Genomic DNA, 19552 nt, shown 5'->3' on the forward strand with positions numbered 1-19552 from the left:
ATTTATGTAATATCATATGTATCATAACCTAACAGTGGTATCACGAGCCCCTTATTATTTTCATAATCTAATTTGCATGAACATGGTTAAATATTACAAATTTGCAAGAATTAAAAGGGGTGATTAATTTTCGTAATTGTTAATTAATTGCAAATTGCGTTTATTTAATTATACGTACGCAGTTTTTCGGCAGTTTCTTCGTTACTCATCCAAATCGAGTGATTTTTGTGTCAATTCCGCATGTAAAAGGCATTCTAAAATTTTGACAAAAAAAGTTTTTTTCTGCCGAACCCAGAATTCTCAAATTCGAAGCCTAACTATGACTTTTCGAAGGTTTTAGTTTTTCGAATGCAAAATTTCGTAAATTTAAGATGTTAAATTAAATATTTGCGATTCTTGTTGATAAATCTTGAATTTTTGATTGACCTACTGTATATGTTTAACAAGTTTGAATGCCTAGCCTTGTTAATTATGCAATCTAATTTGTAATTATGATTAATTTGTTGAAAATTAGAATAATTTAGAATTAATTTGATTTTCATAATTAATTATAATTTAATTAGAAACCTATGATTAAAAACCACCATAAAAATTGTAAATTTATGATAAAATTTTAAATTTTTATGACCTAGACTTGAATCCATAACAATCGGAAATCAATTGAATAATAAATTTTCGATTTTTCGCCCTAAAATTATGAAATTAATATTATTTATTAATTTGTCATTAATTTTAAAAATAAATTTTAAATTTTTATGCGATTCGTTCATATAACTTGCACGCACAAAGCAATGGACGCTTCGTGTTACCCTTAAGGGGTGTTGTATAGTGCGGGCATGCGACGACGAGCAAGGGAGCTCGTCGCCCGTGCGGCACCAATGCAATGAGCAAGGCATGGTGCACGAGCACAAGGCAGCAGCCCTGCCTTGTGTCGTGGGCCACGAGCTATGAACAAATGGGCATGGGCGAAAGGCAAGCCAAGGCAGTCGCGTGTGGGCAGCAAGCGAGCTGCGCCACAACGCGCACTGCCTCGCGCAAGAGCGCGCAGCCTCACGCGCAGCGAGCGCAAGCTCGCGTGCCACGAGCGCTGCGCCCAGCGTTGCTCGCGCGCACAGCGAGCGATGTCGCGCGCCCAGCGAGCGATGGCTCGCGCGCACAGCGAGCTATGGAGCGCGCGCAGCGAGCGCTGGCGAGCGCGCACTGCGAGCGATGGCTCCGTTAGCGTGAATTTACTTTTTTACCCTTCCTCAACAATTTTCTCTACTAATCCTAATATTAGCACCTAATTAAATCAATTAAACCCCTAAAAAATTAAGTAACTATTATCTAAAAAAATTAAGCCCCTAAAAATCTAATTAACTATTAAAAAAACAAAAAAAACAAAAACAAATTGACCCAAAAATATGAAGTTGCTTGCTTCTTCATTCGTCTTCACCACGCCACCATCATCTCCCAAAAAACTTCCTGCAAATTCAGATATTGCTTTGATGGTGGTGCTTGGTTCTGCAAATTCGTCTTCACCACGTCATTTTACCCCGCCCTTTTTCCTTCTCATTCTCGCCCAATTTCTCTCTCATGTTCTTCACCATCATTATCATCACAAAACCCAACCATTAAAACCAACCAAAATCAGTCTTTTTCTTCTTCCACCACCACCATCATCTCTACAATCTATTGCAAACCCAGATTATTTCAAACCCAAATTATTGCAAGAAAATCTAAATTGTTGCAAACCGCAAACAAATTGAAAATCCAGATAAATCACAAAGCATCAAAACCATCAAAATAAATCAAATTTGGAGAGAGAGAAAGACTATGGTGAGGAGACCCAAATGGCTCCCAGAACCACCACAAACGCCTAGAATCCGTGGACGAGATTGCTACGATTTTTTCGGGGTTTAGCTTTAAATTAGAGGGTTTTTTTTGAGATCTTGTTGCAAATGTTTTTGGTGATATAATCGTTGATTTTTTGCTGATTTTTCTGGGATGTAAAGGTTGATTTTCTGGATTTAAGAAAGAAAAGGAGAAGAGAAGATGAAGGGTTCCTCGGTGGTTGTGGGTGGCGATGGAGTTCACAGATTTGGAAGGAGGAGAGAGAAAAGAGCAAAGATGATGGATTTGGAGGACTAGCAGAGGGAGAGAGAAAGGAGCAGAGATGATGAAGTTTGGAGGATTGGTTTGCAGACTCCCTGGGAAGAAGGAAGAAGGAAGAAGAAGGAGACAGAACAAAGAAACGGAAAGAGAAAGAAAAAAAAGGAAAACAAAAAAAATAAAAAATATTAACGGATACTTAACGGAATGGACGGAAAATGCTCATTAAGGGCATTTTGTGTTATTTTTTAAAACCTCGGGGGTATTTGGTGCATTCTGAAAAGTTTAGGGGTATTTGGTGCATTAAAGCAAACCTCGGGGGCATTTCATGAAAAATCCGTTTTTTTTAAGGAACCATGCAAACAAATTCAGGAAAAAAACAAATTTTATTTTTTATTTTTTCTTGAAAAATGTTTTTCGCCAAACCATACACAATCTACCTTTAGATTTTGCATTAGGTCATTAGTCATTAGTGATTAGTCATTTTCCATGAAATTGCATTAGGTCATTAGTCATTAGTGATTAGTCATTTTCCATTAATACAACAACTTGGTAAACTTACCAACAAGAACTAATTATTACATTCATCTTTTAAAATGCATAAATGGGTTAAAATAAAACGAAAATGATAAAGGTCGTAACATGCGACTTTTAAGCTGTGTCACAATGATGACATGACATGCTTATATGTCATGATTCAAATTGGAAATTAAAATATTTAACTTATATATAATCTATTATACATGTTACAAAAAAAATAGAAAAATCTTAATATTCTAATTTGTTTCATTTTTTATAACGAATACCTTATTTATATATTTTCATAGTAAAAATATTGCATTGATAGTAAAAATATTCTGATGATGTGTAGTTTATGTATTGCGACAACTAAATGTTGTTGCAATTTGCGACTTTTATCATCACCCAATATAAAATAAAAAGGGAAAAGAAGAAAGGTAAGAAAAGATTGGTACAACAAAACATAGTTGAGCAACCTAGTAAATAGTAAAGTGAAACAAACAAACGACGGTTGTCATGTAAATCTAACAACCTAAGAATTAAGTTGTTAACTTCGCACATGAAGTTTTGACAACTTACCAACAGTTGGTTCGATCAGGGGGCTCAGTTGAGATTCGCCAGCTAGATGTGTGTTTGTTAGAAGTCGTTTCTTTGGGCCCCATTTCTATCCTAATGCCACACTAATTGATTGAGTACTAATGAGGTCAATGCCTATTTTGTCTAATTGTCTAAGGCCCTTTTCCGCAAATGTAACGGTTAACGGTTGAGTAGCGGGTAGCGATTAACTGTTAAATAACGGGTAATCAATATGAGTGTTCGGTGAAAGTAGCGGTTGATGTTGTAAAATAAAATAAACGCTGAAATATTATTTAAAACTTTACTATAAGTTTGTCAAACGTTACCCACTACCTTAAAAGCTAATAATTCAGTGCGTCTTCTATGTGACCAGCAACACCATCAACTTGATGGTGTGACGCACAAAGCTATTATGGAGAAGATTATTAACTGGTGTTACTTGACTTTTTGTGCTGTTGTTACTTATACATTGTATTGGTTGTTACTTTTCTTGTTTTACTGCAGTTTCTTCAATTTCATGTAAGAGGTTTTTTGTATAGAAACGTTACTTGACTTTCTATGTTGGTAGTACTTATACACTATATTCGATGTTACTTTTCTAATTTTATTGCAGTTTCATGTTAGAGGTTACTTGTATACACTGGTGTTATGTGAATTTATATGGTGGTGCATGTTACACTGTTACTTATACATTATATTCGTTGTTACTTTTTTTTTTGTTTTATTACAGTTTCATGTTATAAGTTCCTTGTATAGACTGGTGTTACTTTATTTTCTATGTTGGTGTTACTTTTAGATTCCGTTAACCAGCGTGTTGGGCTTTAAACCACTAGGCTTATTTATAAGTGTGAACACCAATCTATACAAGGAACATATAACGCTGCTGCAGAACACATATAACGCTACCGCTAATTGCTACCTTGCCAAACACTTACAGGTTTTACAAGTAGTTTCTTGACTAGGTCAAAACGCTACCCGCTACCTTAAACGCAACCGCAGAACACACCCTAACACGGAGTAATATAATTGGTAAATGTCAATTTTTTTTAAACTTGGTAACATTTTTTATAATCAAATTAATATATTGCTAAAAAGTCATACAACATTTATGTAAAAAAATTAAATCTAACAAATACATAACAATCAAGTCAAATTAAAAACTTCCTTTCGCCATAGTTATGATCGTAATATATCGAACATTTTGTATACTCTCTTTTATATCGCTGTGATTTACAATTTTCTTCGACAAGAGAATATATAGATCTGTTGTAGCAGTGGTAAATATGATTTCCGCCTGATTCGTAGTCGAAAATTTGACCTTCTTTTCGATCTAGCACAAATCTTTCACCAAAGAAATATATATTTTTTTGACGGGTAAGGGAAATTTTCATTAAAAAAAAGCCACACGGCATCTACAATCAAAATTTTCCATAAACAAGAACAAGAACAAATCTAAAATACAATAACAAATTCTTTTTTCCAAATAACTAAATGACCAAATACCGAAGAACGGCTCCGGAACCATGGTATATGTGTAACCATGAAATAACTTCGATGTCAAAGCATCTTTTCGTTGTATTGAGGACCTCGTTATAAACGTTATAGTCATCTTGAAAATTGAATCTGCTTCATATCCCGGATTGATCTTGATCTTTAAAGTGCATACATCATATAAACAGCACAATTTCCACCATGAAATACACAAACAACACCCCTCGACTCGATACTCACACAAAAGCAGAAAACCTTTCAAAAAGAAAGGAGAAAAAACCCTGTCTTTCAAGGGAGAATCGTTCTTCTCTGGAGGAGGACGCATTATTAAACCTACAAAAATAAAACTAAAGGAAAGAACACAAGAAAACAAAGCAATTGGGGCTTTTCACCGGTAAAAACCGATGGAAGCCCCTCAAAAATTACCAATGGAGGCTAGGGTTTGGAGGAGAGAGAGAGAGGAGAGCCGTGGAGAGGAGAACTACACCAAAGAAATAACATGAACTAAAATAAATACAAAAACTTAACTAGAATCAAACCCATCATAGGGGTACTTATTACACTGAAAATATGTAGTTTTATTGAAATCAAACATTACAAAAAAACATAATTGAAGAGAAAGGATCGGGAATAGCCAAATTATTTCGAATAAATTTGGCTATTTTAAATCTAAAAAACCCTAAATTTTATAAACCCTAAAAGAAAAAGAGAAGAGAGATTGCTGTCGTCGTGGTGGTGTCGTAGAATCAAAGGGAATTGATTAATTATTCTTAATAATTAATTAATACATTGAAATTTGAATGTATGCATATAGGAAATATAGGGGATAATGTTAATTTGTAGATGATGGAAGCACACTCATAATTGCACGTAGTGATCACACTGCAAGAGAGTGATGTTATTAGTTAGGTACACATTACACTTCATTAATCACTATTATTGCTTACGATATTTCAATTATCCCTTCACTTCCAAGTACTTTTTTCCCCCTCTGTTTTATAAGGAAATTCCCGAGTTTATTGACGTAAATGACATGGAAAAATTAGACATAATTTACATCTTAAAATTACCATTGACAAAACAAACATAATCAAAATTCGAAGAGCCTCCTATGAATATGTTCTTTTTCTTATGTATTAGAAATAGTTTTCTTCAAATGTAAATAGTGTCAAAAGTTTAAACCGAAACATCATATTATGGAACGGAGAGAGTAGTTGTGTATGATTTTTCTTTTGGTTCTACTACGAGTAGTTCACACCGCCTTCGGCGAGTGGACTAATCTCCTGGGGAGTTTGTATCATTGTATGTGTACCTCGATGGACATCATCCCCACAACTGAGGTTTGTTCCATACTCAAGGCTTGAACTCGAGACCTTAGTTAAGAGACCATTAACCACTAATGTCAATCGCAGTTGTATATTTTTTGGTGTTAGCACCCGATTCACCCTTAGGGCTAATCCGGATTCGGGGCGAGTTCTGGGTGAATAGGTTCCAGTCCCCTCCCAATTGTTGTTGCGGGTGATCGAACACAAGTTCAACCCCAATCACCACTAAACCAATAGGCAATTGGTTCAATCCCAGATGTATATGATTGTATTTGTTAATGTTGAATCGAGATGCATTACACCATTTTACATTAATTATTAGCATGTGGAGTAACACCAAAACCTACCAAAAAAAGAAATAGAAAGACACAAATTAGCCGTAGACGACATATATAACCGGATTTATGTATATAAAGTGACAACTTTTCTTACAACTCAAAAAAAGTGACAACTTTTCTTGTTAATATATCATATTTTTTTTTGCTAATAGACATAATAATGTTGGTGAAATAATATAACTAATCCCTACGACTATTTTAACAAGAAGTTGAAGTTATATCAGAAATCACTATCATTTTAATTAGTTTAACCAAATTGTCAAACAATCTAATGCACTGCAAAGCATTTTTAGCTAGTTGGCAGTAGTTGCTAGTTTGTTTTTAATAAATTTCATATCCTTTAGTTTACAAGTTCATTATATTCATATCTTCATTTAAAGGTCAAGCATCAAAACACACTAACTTTAACCAACACGAGTTGGTAGAGTTAAAAGAGAATTCACCTTAGCCCCATCAGCTGCGAAATGTTTGAGAGTGACTCAAGCGAAGAACTGCGTAACTGGACTGACTAATATGAGGTCTCTTCTTCTTATCTAATAATTTTAAAAAAGATACACTAATTTTAATGGTAATGGATCGATTGCACCTTTTAAAGGAGTAATAATAAGACTCGGAGTTTAATCTCACGAAAAATACTTTGAGAAAGACCTTCCTTTCACACTCTCAAAGATAACACGCTAACCCGAATTAGGTTGAATAGGGAAATTTTTCAACGTTAATCATTGTTGGATCATTTTGACATTTGAAAACAACTTCGTTATAAGAAGAGTGGTAGATGAAAATACGGATAATAATTGATTGATAGGGTACGTACTACGTAGGTCAAAGTTTGGATGGAATTGATGATGTTAGTTGTCAATAAATATTATTGACGACATGATTTCATCAAAACGTCTTTGTTTTCTTCAACAGTTTGGTTTAATTATTTCAATTAATACATCTTTAAAGATACACAAATTAAGAGAAAAATCTAATTAAGTAATAAATTAATTAAGATGTTCTTTAGTTTAAAATTCTTTAGTTTAAAATTCTTTAGTTTAAAAATTAAGATAATTAGTCAATTATTCATCAAAACGACAACAGGTCAACGTTTTCCTCTTTTCGGTGATGAAAAACCAAGACAAATTAAGTAGTGTAAAAATTAGCACACTTAAAACAATAGTATACGAGTCTGAATCTTCTGTCAAATGATTTGTGTATCATTTGTGTGTCACTTTCTCCTCTTGGTTGATATTGCTATATTTGCATAGACTGAATCTAATATAATAAAGTGAATAATATAACCAATAACCTTAATTAATTTATTTTCTCAAACAATAATGAAGAATAATGAATATGCATTATAGTGTTAGATTCAAAGTATTATATTATAAGCTAGAGAAATCAACACTTAGACGCAATATGCCTTTGATTATTGGTAAGACAACCTTTAATTTTAATACAAAGGACAAGACAAAATAAAATGACAATTCCTTGCATTTCTCTCGTCCGTACAACTTGTTATATTTTGATATTTATCATTTTGTATTTATTATAAAATATAATTTTACAAGTTGGTAAATATAAAAACGTGAAACTTAAAAGGTGGTAAATATAAAAAAGATTCCACAATAATTACGGTATTTCGTTTCGATCTCATGTCTAGAATAATATATTCTGGATTGGAGATTCTATTATAACCAATTTTCAATTCTTACTCATCCATTGATTATGACGAAATTATTAGTAGTCCTACTTGTGGGTGATATATTAATTTAACATACAAAAATGAAAAATGCATGATAGTGTGAGATTGTGTAATTCTCCCTCAGTTCGGATGTTCTCATTGATCCTAAATTTTAATTATAAAATTAACCGTTCCGAAATGATCATAAATAGCAAGTTTTGGGTTGAATTTTTAATCTAGTTTGATACTCTGTGTAACATAGCGAATGTTTTTTTTGGTGAACCTGCCCAAACCTAAATTTGGCCTGCATTTTAATCATGTATAGTTTTGTATCAGGACATTCATTTAACTCACATGTCAATTAGATTTTCAAATTGTTACGATTATGGATTATAACCGAGTAGCTACGTACGAAAACGACTAATCATAGGGTCCTATGATCCTACTCCGATCCATACATAGAAAAGTATATTGGCCATGTTCTGTTCACCTTATTTTCACTTATTTCAGGAAAAATAAGTTCAGATAAGTTCAGAAAAGTTCAGTTAAGTTCAGATAAGATAAGTTCAAGAAAAATAAGGGTTGGCCAAGTACAATTTATAGCTAAAATAAGTTTTGATAAGTTCTAATAAGTTTAGATAAGTTCAGATAAGTTAAGTTAAGTTCAAATAAGTTCAGATAAGATAAGTTCAGGAAAAATAAGTGGAAATCAGGTGAATAGAACGCAACATTCAATTGTTATGTATTGTTAGATCTATATGTTTCTGGTATGACGTTTTATTAATGATTAATTTTTCTTAAAAAAAACAATGTTTGTCTAATGTTTTTTTTTTTTTTTTGGACATATACGTTTGTCTAACGTTAAATACACAAATTGAATATTATCAAAACCTCATTACTCGAAATGAGAAGAATACAAAAAGTCGAAAACCTCACATCCATGAGTTTTGCTTTGTATTTTTTATTTTGTAATTTTGCTCTGTATTTTTTTGTTTGAGGGGATAATTTTTGCTTTGTATTGAAACAAAAGTTGAAGCTTGGGCAATCCAAAAATGTGACTTAACTACTCAACAAATGAGTAATAATATCTACCCCAAATTGGGCGCCTATATTCAAAATTAGTTGAACCTTATCCTTTTATTTATTTATCTATTTTCTATTAGCCCCCATAAATTATGTTTGTTAAAAGTCTAAGAAAAGAAAAAGGAAACAAAACGTAATTACTTGATTTATTTCCTATTATTCCATGTTTGGATAAAGGCATCTAGGGACGGAAATATACATAAATGATTTAATTAATAACTCAATTACCAGGTATATTAAAACGGATGAAAACCTGAGTTAAATTGATGAAAATTGGGTGATGGATGAAGCAGGTGAAGAATACCGGCCGGATACGAGTGATATCACCTAATTCACTATCATTTATCACCCGAACCGTCATCCATTTATTATAGATTTATTTTTATATTTATATTTTAAACATAAAAGGGGTTGGTAAATCCATTATTTATAAAGATTACCGTTAATTGAATTATTTTTGGATATAAGTAGCGCGTGATGAGAAGTAATTATATGGGTCGAAAGTAAATGTTTTTTTTTTGGTGTTAGCGCACCCGATTCACCTTTAGGGCTAATCCGGATTCGGGGCGAGTTCTGGTGGATAGGTTCCAGTAACCTCTCAATTGTTGTTCCGAGGAATCGAACACGAGTTCTCCCTACCAAGTTCAGCACCAATGATCACTGAACCAACAAACAATTGGTAATCGAAATTAAATGTAAGTATACAAACTTTTTTCTTTTTTTGGTTAATCATTAGGTGGTTATTTTTTAATGGTTACTCCATAATATTTTTCACCCGAATATCACACGACCCACACGGCTCACCCGCAGATGATGGATGTATGGAATGCGGGTGATGACTCAACCAATTGACGGATAAACCGAATAGTGCAGATGGATACGAGTGATGAATACGGATAGTATTCCGCCCGATCCAAATCTGACCCATTTCCAACATTAGATGAAAGCCTTAAAAAAAAGGGGGAAAAAAAAAAAACTTTCCGTGTCAGAGAGGATCAAACACAAAAACTGGTCCCACAAAACTATGTTTAAATTCAGCTCCTCCACCCTCCCAATTCGCAACTTCTTCAAACTCAACCAACAAACAACTCAACTCCCTCCCTCTTTTTCTCTCTCCTCAAAATACCAAACAACCCTTAATTCTTCTTCTTCATCTTCATTTTCCAATCATAAAACACAAAAAATGATGGGAATTAATAAAAATATGATTAATATTATTATGGTAATTATGTTGGGTTACATATGTTTATCAATAATTTCCCCTGTTTCTGCAAATGTTTGGTATGATAATAAAGCCATTACTATTAATAAACAGAGGAGGATTCTCCTCTCTGGTTCTATTCACTATCCCCGAAGTACCCCCGAGGTATTACATTCACTTCCCCTTTTAACGATATTTCCCGTTTATCTCTAGTTCGAATCTTCTGTTCCATAATTTATCTAATTCGTATTTTTTATTTTATTTTTTTTTAAATTTTTGAGAGCATAACTAATTATGTAAGATAGACCAATGGAATGGGATTCAAATTTATTTTTTTTATTTTTTGTTTTTGTTTTTTAAGGTGCGAATGAGCTAAGTGGGTAATACAAATTATAAATGAGAGCGGCGAATTCGAACGTGAACTCTGAGTCTTAACCACTAGATTAAAACGTGTTATTACGTTTTTTGTTTTTTGGTGCGAACGAGCTAAGTGAGTAATACAAATTATAAATGAGAGCGGCGAATTCAAACGTGACTCTGAGTCTTTACTCGTGCAACTTTTGTTATTACGTTGTGTCAGGCTCTCATTAAGGGTATTATAGGAAGTTCATATAAAAAGTTTGCAAGAGTAATATGCATATGACTATATGAGAGATACTTGGTGATCAAGAGTGTGTTTTATTCACCTCGTTTTCATTTTTTCTTTTTAACTGATCTTATCTAAACTTAAATGAATTTATTACTCCGTAGAACTAAATTGTACTTGACCCAACTTTATTTTTTTTCGAATTTATTTTAACTGAACTTATCTGATTTATTTTTTTCTTACAAGAATTGGTTGTAACATGAATTGTATTGTAGATGTGGCCTGATCTTTTACAAAAAGCAAAAGAAAATGGATTGGATGTAATTCAAACTTACGTTTTCTGGAATGGGCATGAGCCTTCTCCTGGCAAGGTACTCCTAATTCTTACCTTTTTTTTTTTCTTTTTCCTTTTATTAGTTTTTTTGGGTTAATATTAATATTAATATAATTTACTTAATTATTACATTTTGCAGTTTAATTTTGAAGGAAGATATGATTTGGTAAAGTTCATTAAATTAATACAGCAAGCTGGACTTTACGTTCATCTAAGGATTGGACCCTTTGTTTGCGCTGAATGGAACTTTGGGTAATGCATATTTGTTATATATTTCCAATACTGATCAAATTATATTCCTATAAATTAATATAGAAGTATATAAATCGGCCGACCTTTTTCTAACTTTCGATAAAAGTACAATTTTTAATAGAGTATATATACGAGAAAACATATGACAAACATAAACACCTTTTTGCAAGAGAAAAAATCGTACAAAAAAAAGGGTCGGTTTCTTACAAAAGTTCTAGACAATGTGGACACTCGACTTGAAAGAACCTGACCTAACCAGTGGCGGATACATGGGCTTTAAGTGGGGTCGTGACCCCACTTGCCGAAAAAATTTACCTAATTTTAGTAATTTTTCATTAATATTTCTAAAAAATACTTAATTTCAGTTAATTTTTTTTATTATCATTAATTTCTAAGTAGTGATCCCACTACCTACACTTTCCGGATTCGTCACTAGATCTAACCAAGAAATTGACAATAATCAAATTAGATAAATAAATTAATAAATAAAATTAGTGTACAGGAAAAGTGGATGGTGCTTTTCTTTTGTCTAATATTCACTCAACCACCTTTTGTTTTTTCAATTTAATTATCAATTTTAATTTCCTAATGGATATTGTTCTGTTTTTTATATTCAGGGGATTTCCTGTGTGGCTCAAGTATGTGCCTGGTATTGAATTCAGAACTGACAATGGGCCTTTCAAAGTGAGTCACTAGTTTATTTATTTATTTATTGATCTCTTTCTTTTTGTCTTTTTTGTAACTAAAAAACATCTTTTCTTTTATCTTAAATATTATTAATCACATAAAGTTTAGCATAATTTGTGGCTAACATGTTTTCTAATTTGTTTGGAAATTTTGTAAAATGAAGGAAAAAATGCAAGAATTTACAGCCAAGATTGTCAACATGATGAAGGCAGAAAAGCTCTTCCACTGGCAAGGAGGTCCAATTATATTGTCTCAGGTTTGATATTGTTCTTTCATTAAACTAGTCGTACACGTAGTTTATATTCTGACGTCATCTCATAAAACAACTGAAGTGACGTTACTTACTTACCTCGTACAACATATTTATCAAAGTGTTATTGAGACGAAAGTTTTAATGATTGTGACTGATTTATTAGAATACGTCAAGTATATATTCTTACGTCATCTCATAAAGCAAATGAAATGACGTTATTGACTTACCTCGTACACCATATTTGCATAACTGAAATTGTTATTGACTTTCATTAACTAATGGCATGTGTGTATTCTGACGTCATCTCATAAAACAACTACTCGGCAAACAACTGAAGTGACGTTACTTACTTACCTCGTACAACATATTTATCAAAGTGTTATTGAGAAGAAAGTTCTAATGATTGTTACTGATTTATTAGAATACACCATATTTGCATAACTGAAATTGTTATTGACTTTCATTAACTAACGTCATGTGTGTATTCTGACGTGATCTCATAAAACAACTACTCTGTAAACAACTGAAGTGACGTTACTAACTTTACCTGATGTTAATGTATCTTGATGAGTTTGATCCTTTGACCAATCAAGTTATGACTTCTTTTTACCTCTTTATTTTATAATTTGTGAAACTTTTAATCATCTTTTAACTCATTTAAATTTCTATGTTACTTTTTCACAATGTAACAGATAGAAAATGAGTATGGACCAGTAGAATGGGAAATAGGTGCTCCTGGTAAAGCCTACACAAACTGGGCTGCCAAAATGGCTGAGGGCCTTAATGCTGGGGTACCTTGGATCATGTGCAAGCAAGATGATGCCCCTGGTGATGTTGTAAGTCAATCTTCTTTTTGTTTTTTCTAAACCCAAAATTGTCATTTCCCAAATTAAAACTTACAATTCCGATCCCCTAAAAATGGTATTTTCTCATTGCTCATCATGATATAACATAAAAGGTTTAGTCCCTTTTTGATAATTAGAGTTTAGAGTTTAGCGTTTAGCTGTTTACTGTTTACATTATCAGTTAGCTGATTAGTTTTTTATTTAACAGATTTGACTAGCTATTTGTGTATGTGTTTGTTAACATGTAGAGGTTTGCTCATAGCTGTTAACTATTTTATTGTGTAAGATAGACATTTATGGACATTTGTCTTTTATAGCATTTAAGAATAGCAATTATGGATAGAATGTCTTTTTATAATGTTACATACACAATCCTCTAAGCAAAAAGTTGGTGAAAGGAGCTTTTTCAAATGGGAGGTTTTAGCTTAATCCTCTCTTCAATAATTCTTTTTATCAAACACGCCTTTTAGAGGTTTTGACTAGTGAAACTTCTAAAAGTGGTCCACAGCTCTGAAAAAAAGCCCATAAACCTCTCTTTACCATACAAGGCCGTAGTTACGTTATGTAATAATTGATCAGAAAGAGGTTCATTTGAAATGATGTTTCACCAATTTTATGTTGTTCTAATGTTTCCATTTGGTATTATTTTCACCTAGCATCATATTTCCTTGATTGGGTTGCACCCAATTCATACATTCATTTCATTCACTAACCAAATTTTGGCATCTGACTATGACAGATTAACACCTGCAATGGTTTCTACTGCGAAAATTTTGAGCCCAACTCCAAGTCTAAACCCAAGATGTGGACAGAAAATTGGACTGGCTGGTATGTCACACTCACACACACATGTTTATACATCGCCTTTTGTCGTGTTCCCATTTCGTACTCCCTCCGCCCCTAAATATTTTTCCCGTTTGCCATTTTACGTGATTATTAAAGAGAAGGGAACATTACAAGATACGGAGTAACAATTATTGTTGTACTTTTATGGGGATTTGTTGTTTTTTGATTCATTTTTTTCACAAGAAAACAAAATAGTTATAAGGGTTATGAGCCAATAGAATTTAAGGAATAAAACTGTCAACTTATTAATCCATCCAATCTTAAACCAACCAACCAATAGAATTACGAGGTTATAAGCACACATATTACAAAGGGTAGATTAAAAAGGAAAGGAAAGAAAAGAAATGAGATCATTCTTTGACACCTTAAAAGAAAACGGGAAAAACATTTAGGGAGTACTTCTTAAGATCATAACACCATTGTCTGAAAATTGGTTACTTGCATAAATTTCTGAAGGTACACAAAATTTGGTGGAGCTGTTCCTTACAGACCTGCAGAAGATGTTGCCTTTTCAGTTGCAAGATTCATACAGAATGGTGGTTCATTTGTTAACTATTACATGGTAACAAAACATATTAAGCACTAATTTGATTATAAACTGTCAACTTGTATAATTACTTGTACTGATTTTGCTTATTCTGTTGCTTGTTTTCATCAGTTGATTATGAACTAACTGTCAACTTATGTTGAGCACTAATTTGGGTATGAACTGTCAACTTATGTTTACTAGTACTGATTTTGCTTGTTCTGTTGCTTGTTTTCCTCAGTTTCATGGAGGAACAAACTTCGGAAACACTGCTGGTCGCTTTGTTGCTACGAGCTATGACTATGATGCTCCACTTGATGAATATGGTAAAATCATATCAAAACAAAACATTCTTGTCTAGGAGAGTTTTTATGTAGATGAACTGTTTGTGTAATACTTTGAATTTTGACATATGTATAGGTTTACGAAGGGAACCAAAATTTACTCACCTGAAAAATCTGCACAAAGCAATCAAAATGTGTGAGCCTGCCTTAGTTTCTGCAGATGCAAGAGTGACCAAGCTTGGAAAAAACCAAGAGGTAGTTGGATTATTTCTCAGTACTGTTGTCTTCTTTTCTTCTGAAAACCTGAAACCACGACAATCATATGCTTAGGCCCCGTTCTATTCGACTTATTTTGTTTGAACTTACTATTATCTGAACTTAACTGAACTTATTTTGTCTGAAATAAATTTATTTGTGTGTGAGAATGTATGAAAAGAACTTTTTTTTTTTCTGAACTGATTTTAACTGAACTTTTCTGAATTTAACTGAGTTATCTGAACTTATTTTGTCTTGGAATAAGTCAAAATAAGTCGAACAGAACATAGCCTTAATTGACACCTAATTTGATCAAAAAATACTTTTGCAGGCTCATGTGTACAGTTCAAATTCAGGGAGTTGTGCAGCTTTCTTGGCAAATTATGACACTCAATGGAGTGTGAAAGTTACCTTCAGTGGTACTCAATATGAGCTGCCTCCATGGTCCATTAGCATCCTACCAGGTTGCAAGAAAGAAGTTTACAACACTGCAAGGGTACATATTATAACATCAAATATTTTGTTAGACAGAAAACTGATATATTGTTTCGCTTCATTTCCATTCAATCTTTTTACTAATTTTCTTCTATGAATCTTTCTTTTTACAGGTTTCAGCTCCGCGCTACCATGCAAAGATGACACCAGTTAATGGTTTCTCATGGCAATCCTACATTGATGAAACTCCATCAGATGATGATGACAGTACTTTCTCAGGTTCAGGGTTATATGAACAATTGAATGTCACTAGAGATAACTCTGACTACTTGTGGTACATGACAGAGTATGTCCTCTTTCTTTACATGATAATATTTTTTTCAAATTTTTATTCTAATTTTCTTCCATGAGAGTTATATTGATAATTTCTGTTTTAATTTGCGTTTCAGTGTCACCGTGAAAAGCTCAGAAGAACCAATTCTTACAATAATGTCAGCAGGACATACATTACATGTGTTTGTTAATGGCCAGTTTCAAGGTAGATTAAGGCCTTGTTCTCTTCATCTGGTCTAATATGATTTTTCTAGTTTTTAGTCTGGTATGGTCTGGTCTGATTGCTTCCTTTCTGTAAGTGTTTTTGCTTTTTCCGATCTGGTATGATTTTCTATTCTGATATAATAAGCAATAAGAAGGATAAGTTGCTTTTTTACCACCTAAAAAAATCGATAAGTTTTTTTTTACCACCTAAAAAAACAAAAACTTGTATTTACCACCTAAAAAATAAATAAATTAAAACTTGTTTTTTACCACCTGCAAAATGGAAAAATAGATGAAAACGTTATATGGGGCTACAATAACGGTAATATTTATGATATTTTCTTTTCTTCCACGTTTTCGTGTATTTAACTTTCTTCTATTCCCCTGGTTTCTTCTCTTTCATGAATTCACATAATTTTTACCCCAATAATTCACAAAATTGACCAAAATCAATGGCATTAAAGAGAGGTGGGTGAAAGAGTTAAAGAAAATCACACACGGAGTGTAGAAAATTTGAGGAAAATTGAATTAGTGGACTCCACATAAAAGTTACATCTATTTTTCCGTTTTCAGGTGGTAAAAAACAAGTTTTAATGGTAAAATACAAGTTTTAGTTTTTTAGATATTAAAAACAATCTTTCATATTTTTGTAGGTAGTAAAAAAAAAAAAAAATTGGTTAAAAGAATAAAGATTATAGTATGATATTTCTCTGCAACATGTATTTCTTTTCATCTTCCTATTTTATTAAACTTGCCATCTATATACCTATGATTTTCAGGCACTGCTTATGGCTCATTGGAGACACCACAGTTGACATTCAGCAAGAAGGTGCAGTTAAGGGCTGGTATGAACAAGATTTCATTACTAAGTGCTGCAGTTGGACTCGCGGTTAGTTTCATTTTTTCATGAAGTATTCTTCTGACCAAAGCTCACTAGTCAGTAGTCACTAGCAACTGTAACATCTTATGTACATTGATGTTAACCTATCTGATTTTTTGTTGAATTTCTTTCAGAATGTTGGTGTACACTTTGAAAAGTACAATCAAGGTGTTCTTGGTCCGATTACATTAAAGGGTCTGCGCGAAGGAACATGGGACTTGACAAGGTCAAAATGGTCTTACAAGGTCTGTTCTGACAATGCTCTCAGTTTTCCTGTTTGTTAACAGGCTTTAAGGTTCAAAAGAAGGCTTAAAATGTCAAGCAAAAACTTTTGTTTTTTTAAACTTATTTTGTCTGAACTTATATTATCTAAATTTAACTGAACTTATTTTATCTGAAATGAACTTTTTTGTGCGTGAAAATGTCATAAATTCTTATTTTTTCTGAACTTAACTGAACTTATTTGAATTTATTTTGTCTGAAATAAGTCGACATAGCCGAAAAATGGGAACTTTATACAGAAAGACACTCAAAATCTGTACTTCTGTGAGCAGGTAGGAATGAAAGGTGAAAATCTTGGTCTACATACTATCAGTGGCAGTTCTTCCGTGGAGTGGGAACAATCAGCAGCCGTGCAAAAGCAGCCATTGACATGGTATAAGGTGAGAACATCTTAACCTGATCTTCAAGTTAAACCACAAGTCTGTTTCTTCTCTGCACAAGTAATCATACAAGTAATCTGACTTTTCTGCTTCAAAATTTTCAGACAACTTTCAGTACACCAGCAGGAAATGATCCACTGGCATTAGATATGAGCAGCATGGGAAAGGGGCAAATGTGGATCAATGGTGAAAGCATAGGCCGTCATTGGCCTGCAAACAAAGCGAGTGGCAAATGTGGGCAGTGCAATTATGCTGGAACTTTCACTGAGACTAAATGTCTAGGCCAATGTGGACAACCCTCACAAAGATGGTAACGAAAAATCCCTTTCTTTTGATATTGGATAAATTATTTTTTACCACCTACAAATATCGAAATTTTGTTTTTTACCACCTAAAAATAATTATTATTTGTTTTTTACCACTTGAAAACAAAAAAATAGATGAAACTTTTATGTGGGGCCCACTAATTCAATTTTTCTCTAATTTTTTGGTGATTTTTTTTCACTCCTTCACGGTTCACCCACCTATTTTTTCTGCCATTGAAATTTGTCAATTTTGCACATTATTGGGGAAAAAATTATGTGAATTCATGGAAGAGAAAGAAGCAGAGGAATAAAAGGGAGTTAAATACATGAAAATGTGGAAGAAGATAAAAAATATCTGAAATATTACCGTTATTCTGGCCCCACATAACGTTTTCATCTATTTTTCCATTTTTTAGTTGGTAAGAAACAAATTTTAAATTATTTTTTTTGTTGGTAACATACAAGTTTTAGTTATTAAGGAGGTAAAAACAATTATTCGGTATTTCCTAGTTGCAAAATTTTCAGTCATTTTGACAAATATATGTCATATTATACTAAAACAAACAACAGGAGTGACACGGGAACTAATCTAGTATATATGTCATATTATTATAGGTACCATGTTCCACGCTCATGGTTGAGACCGAGTGGTAATCTTCTGGTTGTTTTCGAAGAGATGGGAGGTAATCCGAGGGGAATTTCATTGGTAAAAAGAACAGATATGTAAGTGCAAAGTCAAAACCTGCAGTTGAAATACAGTATATGATAGCTGAATTGGTTCTGTTTCTGGTATATATGATAAGCACCCTTTGCTGAGGAGCTTTTAAGAGGTGAATATATGCTGCTATATATTACTCTATGAAAATCCTGCCAAGAAAACTTGCAACAAAGTTGTGGTTTGTACATAAAATACGCGACGATTTAGAGATATATACATCTTTCTGAATGCAAGAAATTACAACAGAAAACTGTAAACTTTAGGGGCTAGAAATTGTTGCAGACATGATATGCTCTGAAGTCGACATTCTCCCTCATTTGTATATTCTACCTATGCTCATATCATTTGTAAACTCTGTAAGAAAATCAATCAAATATGAAATGCATATTATTAGCACTGTTATTTTCAGTTTTATTTTCCATCATTCCATTAGCAATACAGTTTTATTATACATTTGTACTCGGCCAATTACCAGTCAAATCAGTCGATCAAGTAAATTGGTTTTAGGTACCAAGCAAGACTTGGCGTAATGGTAAAGGCTTGGCCTCATAACCTCAAGGTTATAGGATCAAACCCCGTTAGGGGCTCTTTGGATGTGAGGATTTCCTTTATAATCTCTTTCACTTCCAATAGTTCTGACCTGCAAGTCTGGTTGGAAATGCATGTGCGAGGTTCCAATTCAATAGGGTCCTTTATCTTACATTGTACCAAAAAAATAAAATTCCACTTCAATAGGGTCCTTGATAGGTAATACCACTCCATATCATGTTATAGGAAGACATTACTCCCTCCAGAAACAGAACTACTTTTAAAGTCTATATTTTTTTTTTACAATTATGGCATTGGATCTGTAGTAT

At 33.0% G+C, this 19552-nt stretch overlaps 1 protein-coding gene across 1 annotated transcript; it reads left to right on the plus strand.

Moving 5' to 3' along the window:
* The first annotated feature begins 10138 nt into the window (after positions 1-10138).
* Positions 10139-19103, plus strand: LOC110778563 (putative beta-galactosidase). Its single transcript, XM_021983111.2, has 18 exons — positions 10139-10455; positions 11152-11247; positions 11350-11462; positions 12080-12146; positions 12313-12405; positions 13095-13238; positions 13987-14075; positions 14550-14655; positions 14861-14945; positions 15040-15158; positions 15490-15654; positions 15767-15939; positions 16043-16131; positions 16910-17019; positions 17145-17255; positions 17565-17672; positions 17777-17982; positions 18593-19103. Exons 1-18 carry the CDS (start codon positions 10273-10275, stop codon positions 18702-18704), a joined length of 2169 nt encoding a protein of 722 aa, XP_021838803.1. The 5' UTR covers positions 10139-10272; the 3' UTR covers positions 18705-19103.
* Positions 19104-19552: the final 449 nt, after the last annotated feature.

The sequence above is a fragment of the Spinacia oleracea genome, chromosome 2 (genome assembly GCF_020520425.1).
Source record: "Spinacia oleracea cultivar Varoflay chromosome 2, BTI_SOV_V1, whole genome shotgun sequence".
NCBI lineage: Eukaryota > Viridiplantae > Streptophyta > Magnoliopsida > Caryophyllales > Amaranthaceae > Spinacia > Spinacia oleracea.

Coding starts and splice junctions, on each gene's coding strand:
- LOC110778563 (XM_021983111.2), top strand. CDS start 10,273: ATGATGGGAATTAATAAAAATATGATTAATATTATTATGGTAATTATG. Junction 15,940..16,042: donor TACTTGTGGTACATGACAGA/GTATGTCCTCTT, acceptor TTTGCGTTTCAG/TGTCACCGTGAAAAGCTCAG. Junction 17,983..18,592: donor GGACAACCCTCACAAAGATG/GTAACGAAAAAT, acceptor ATATTATTATAG/GTACCATGTTCCACGCTCAT.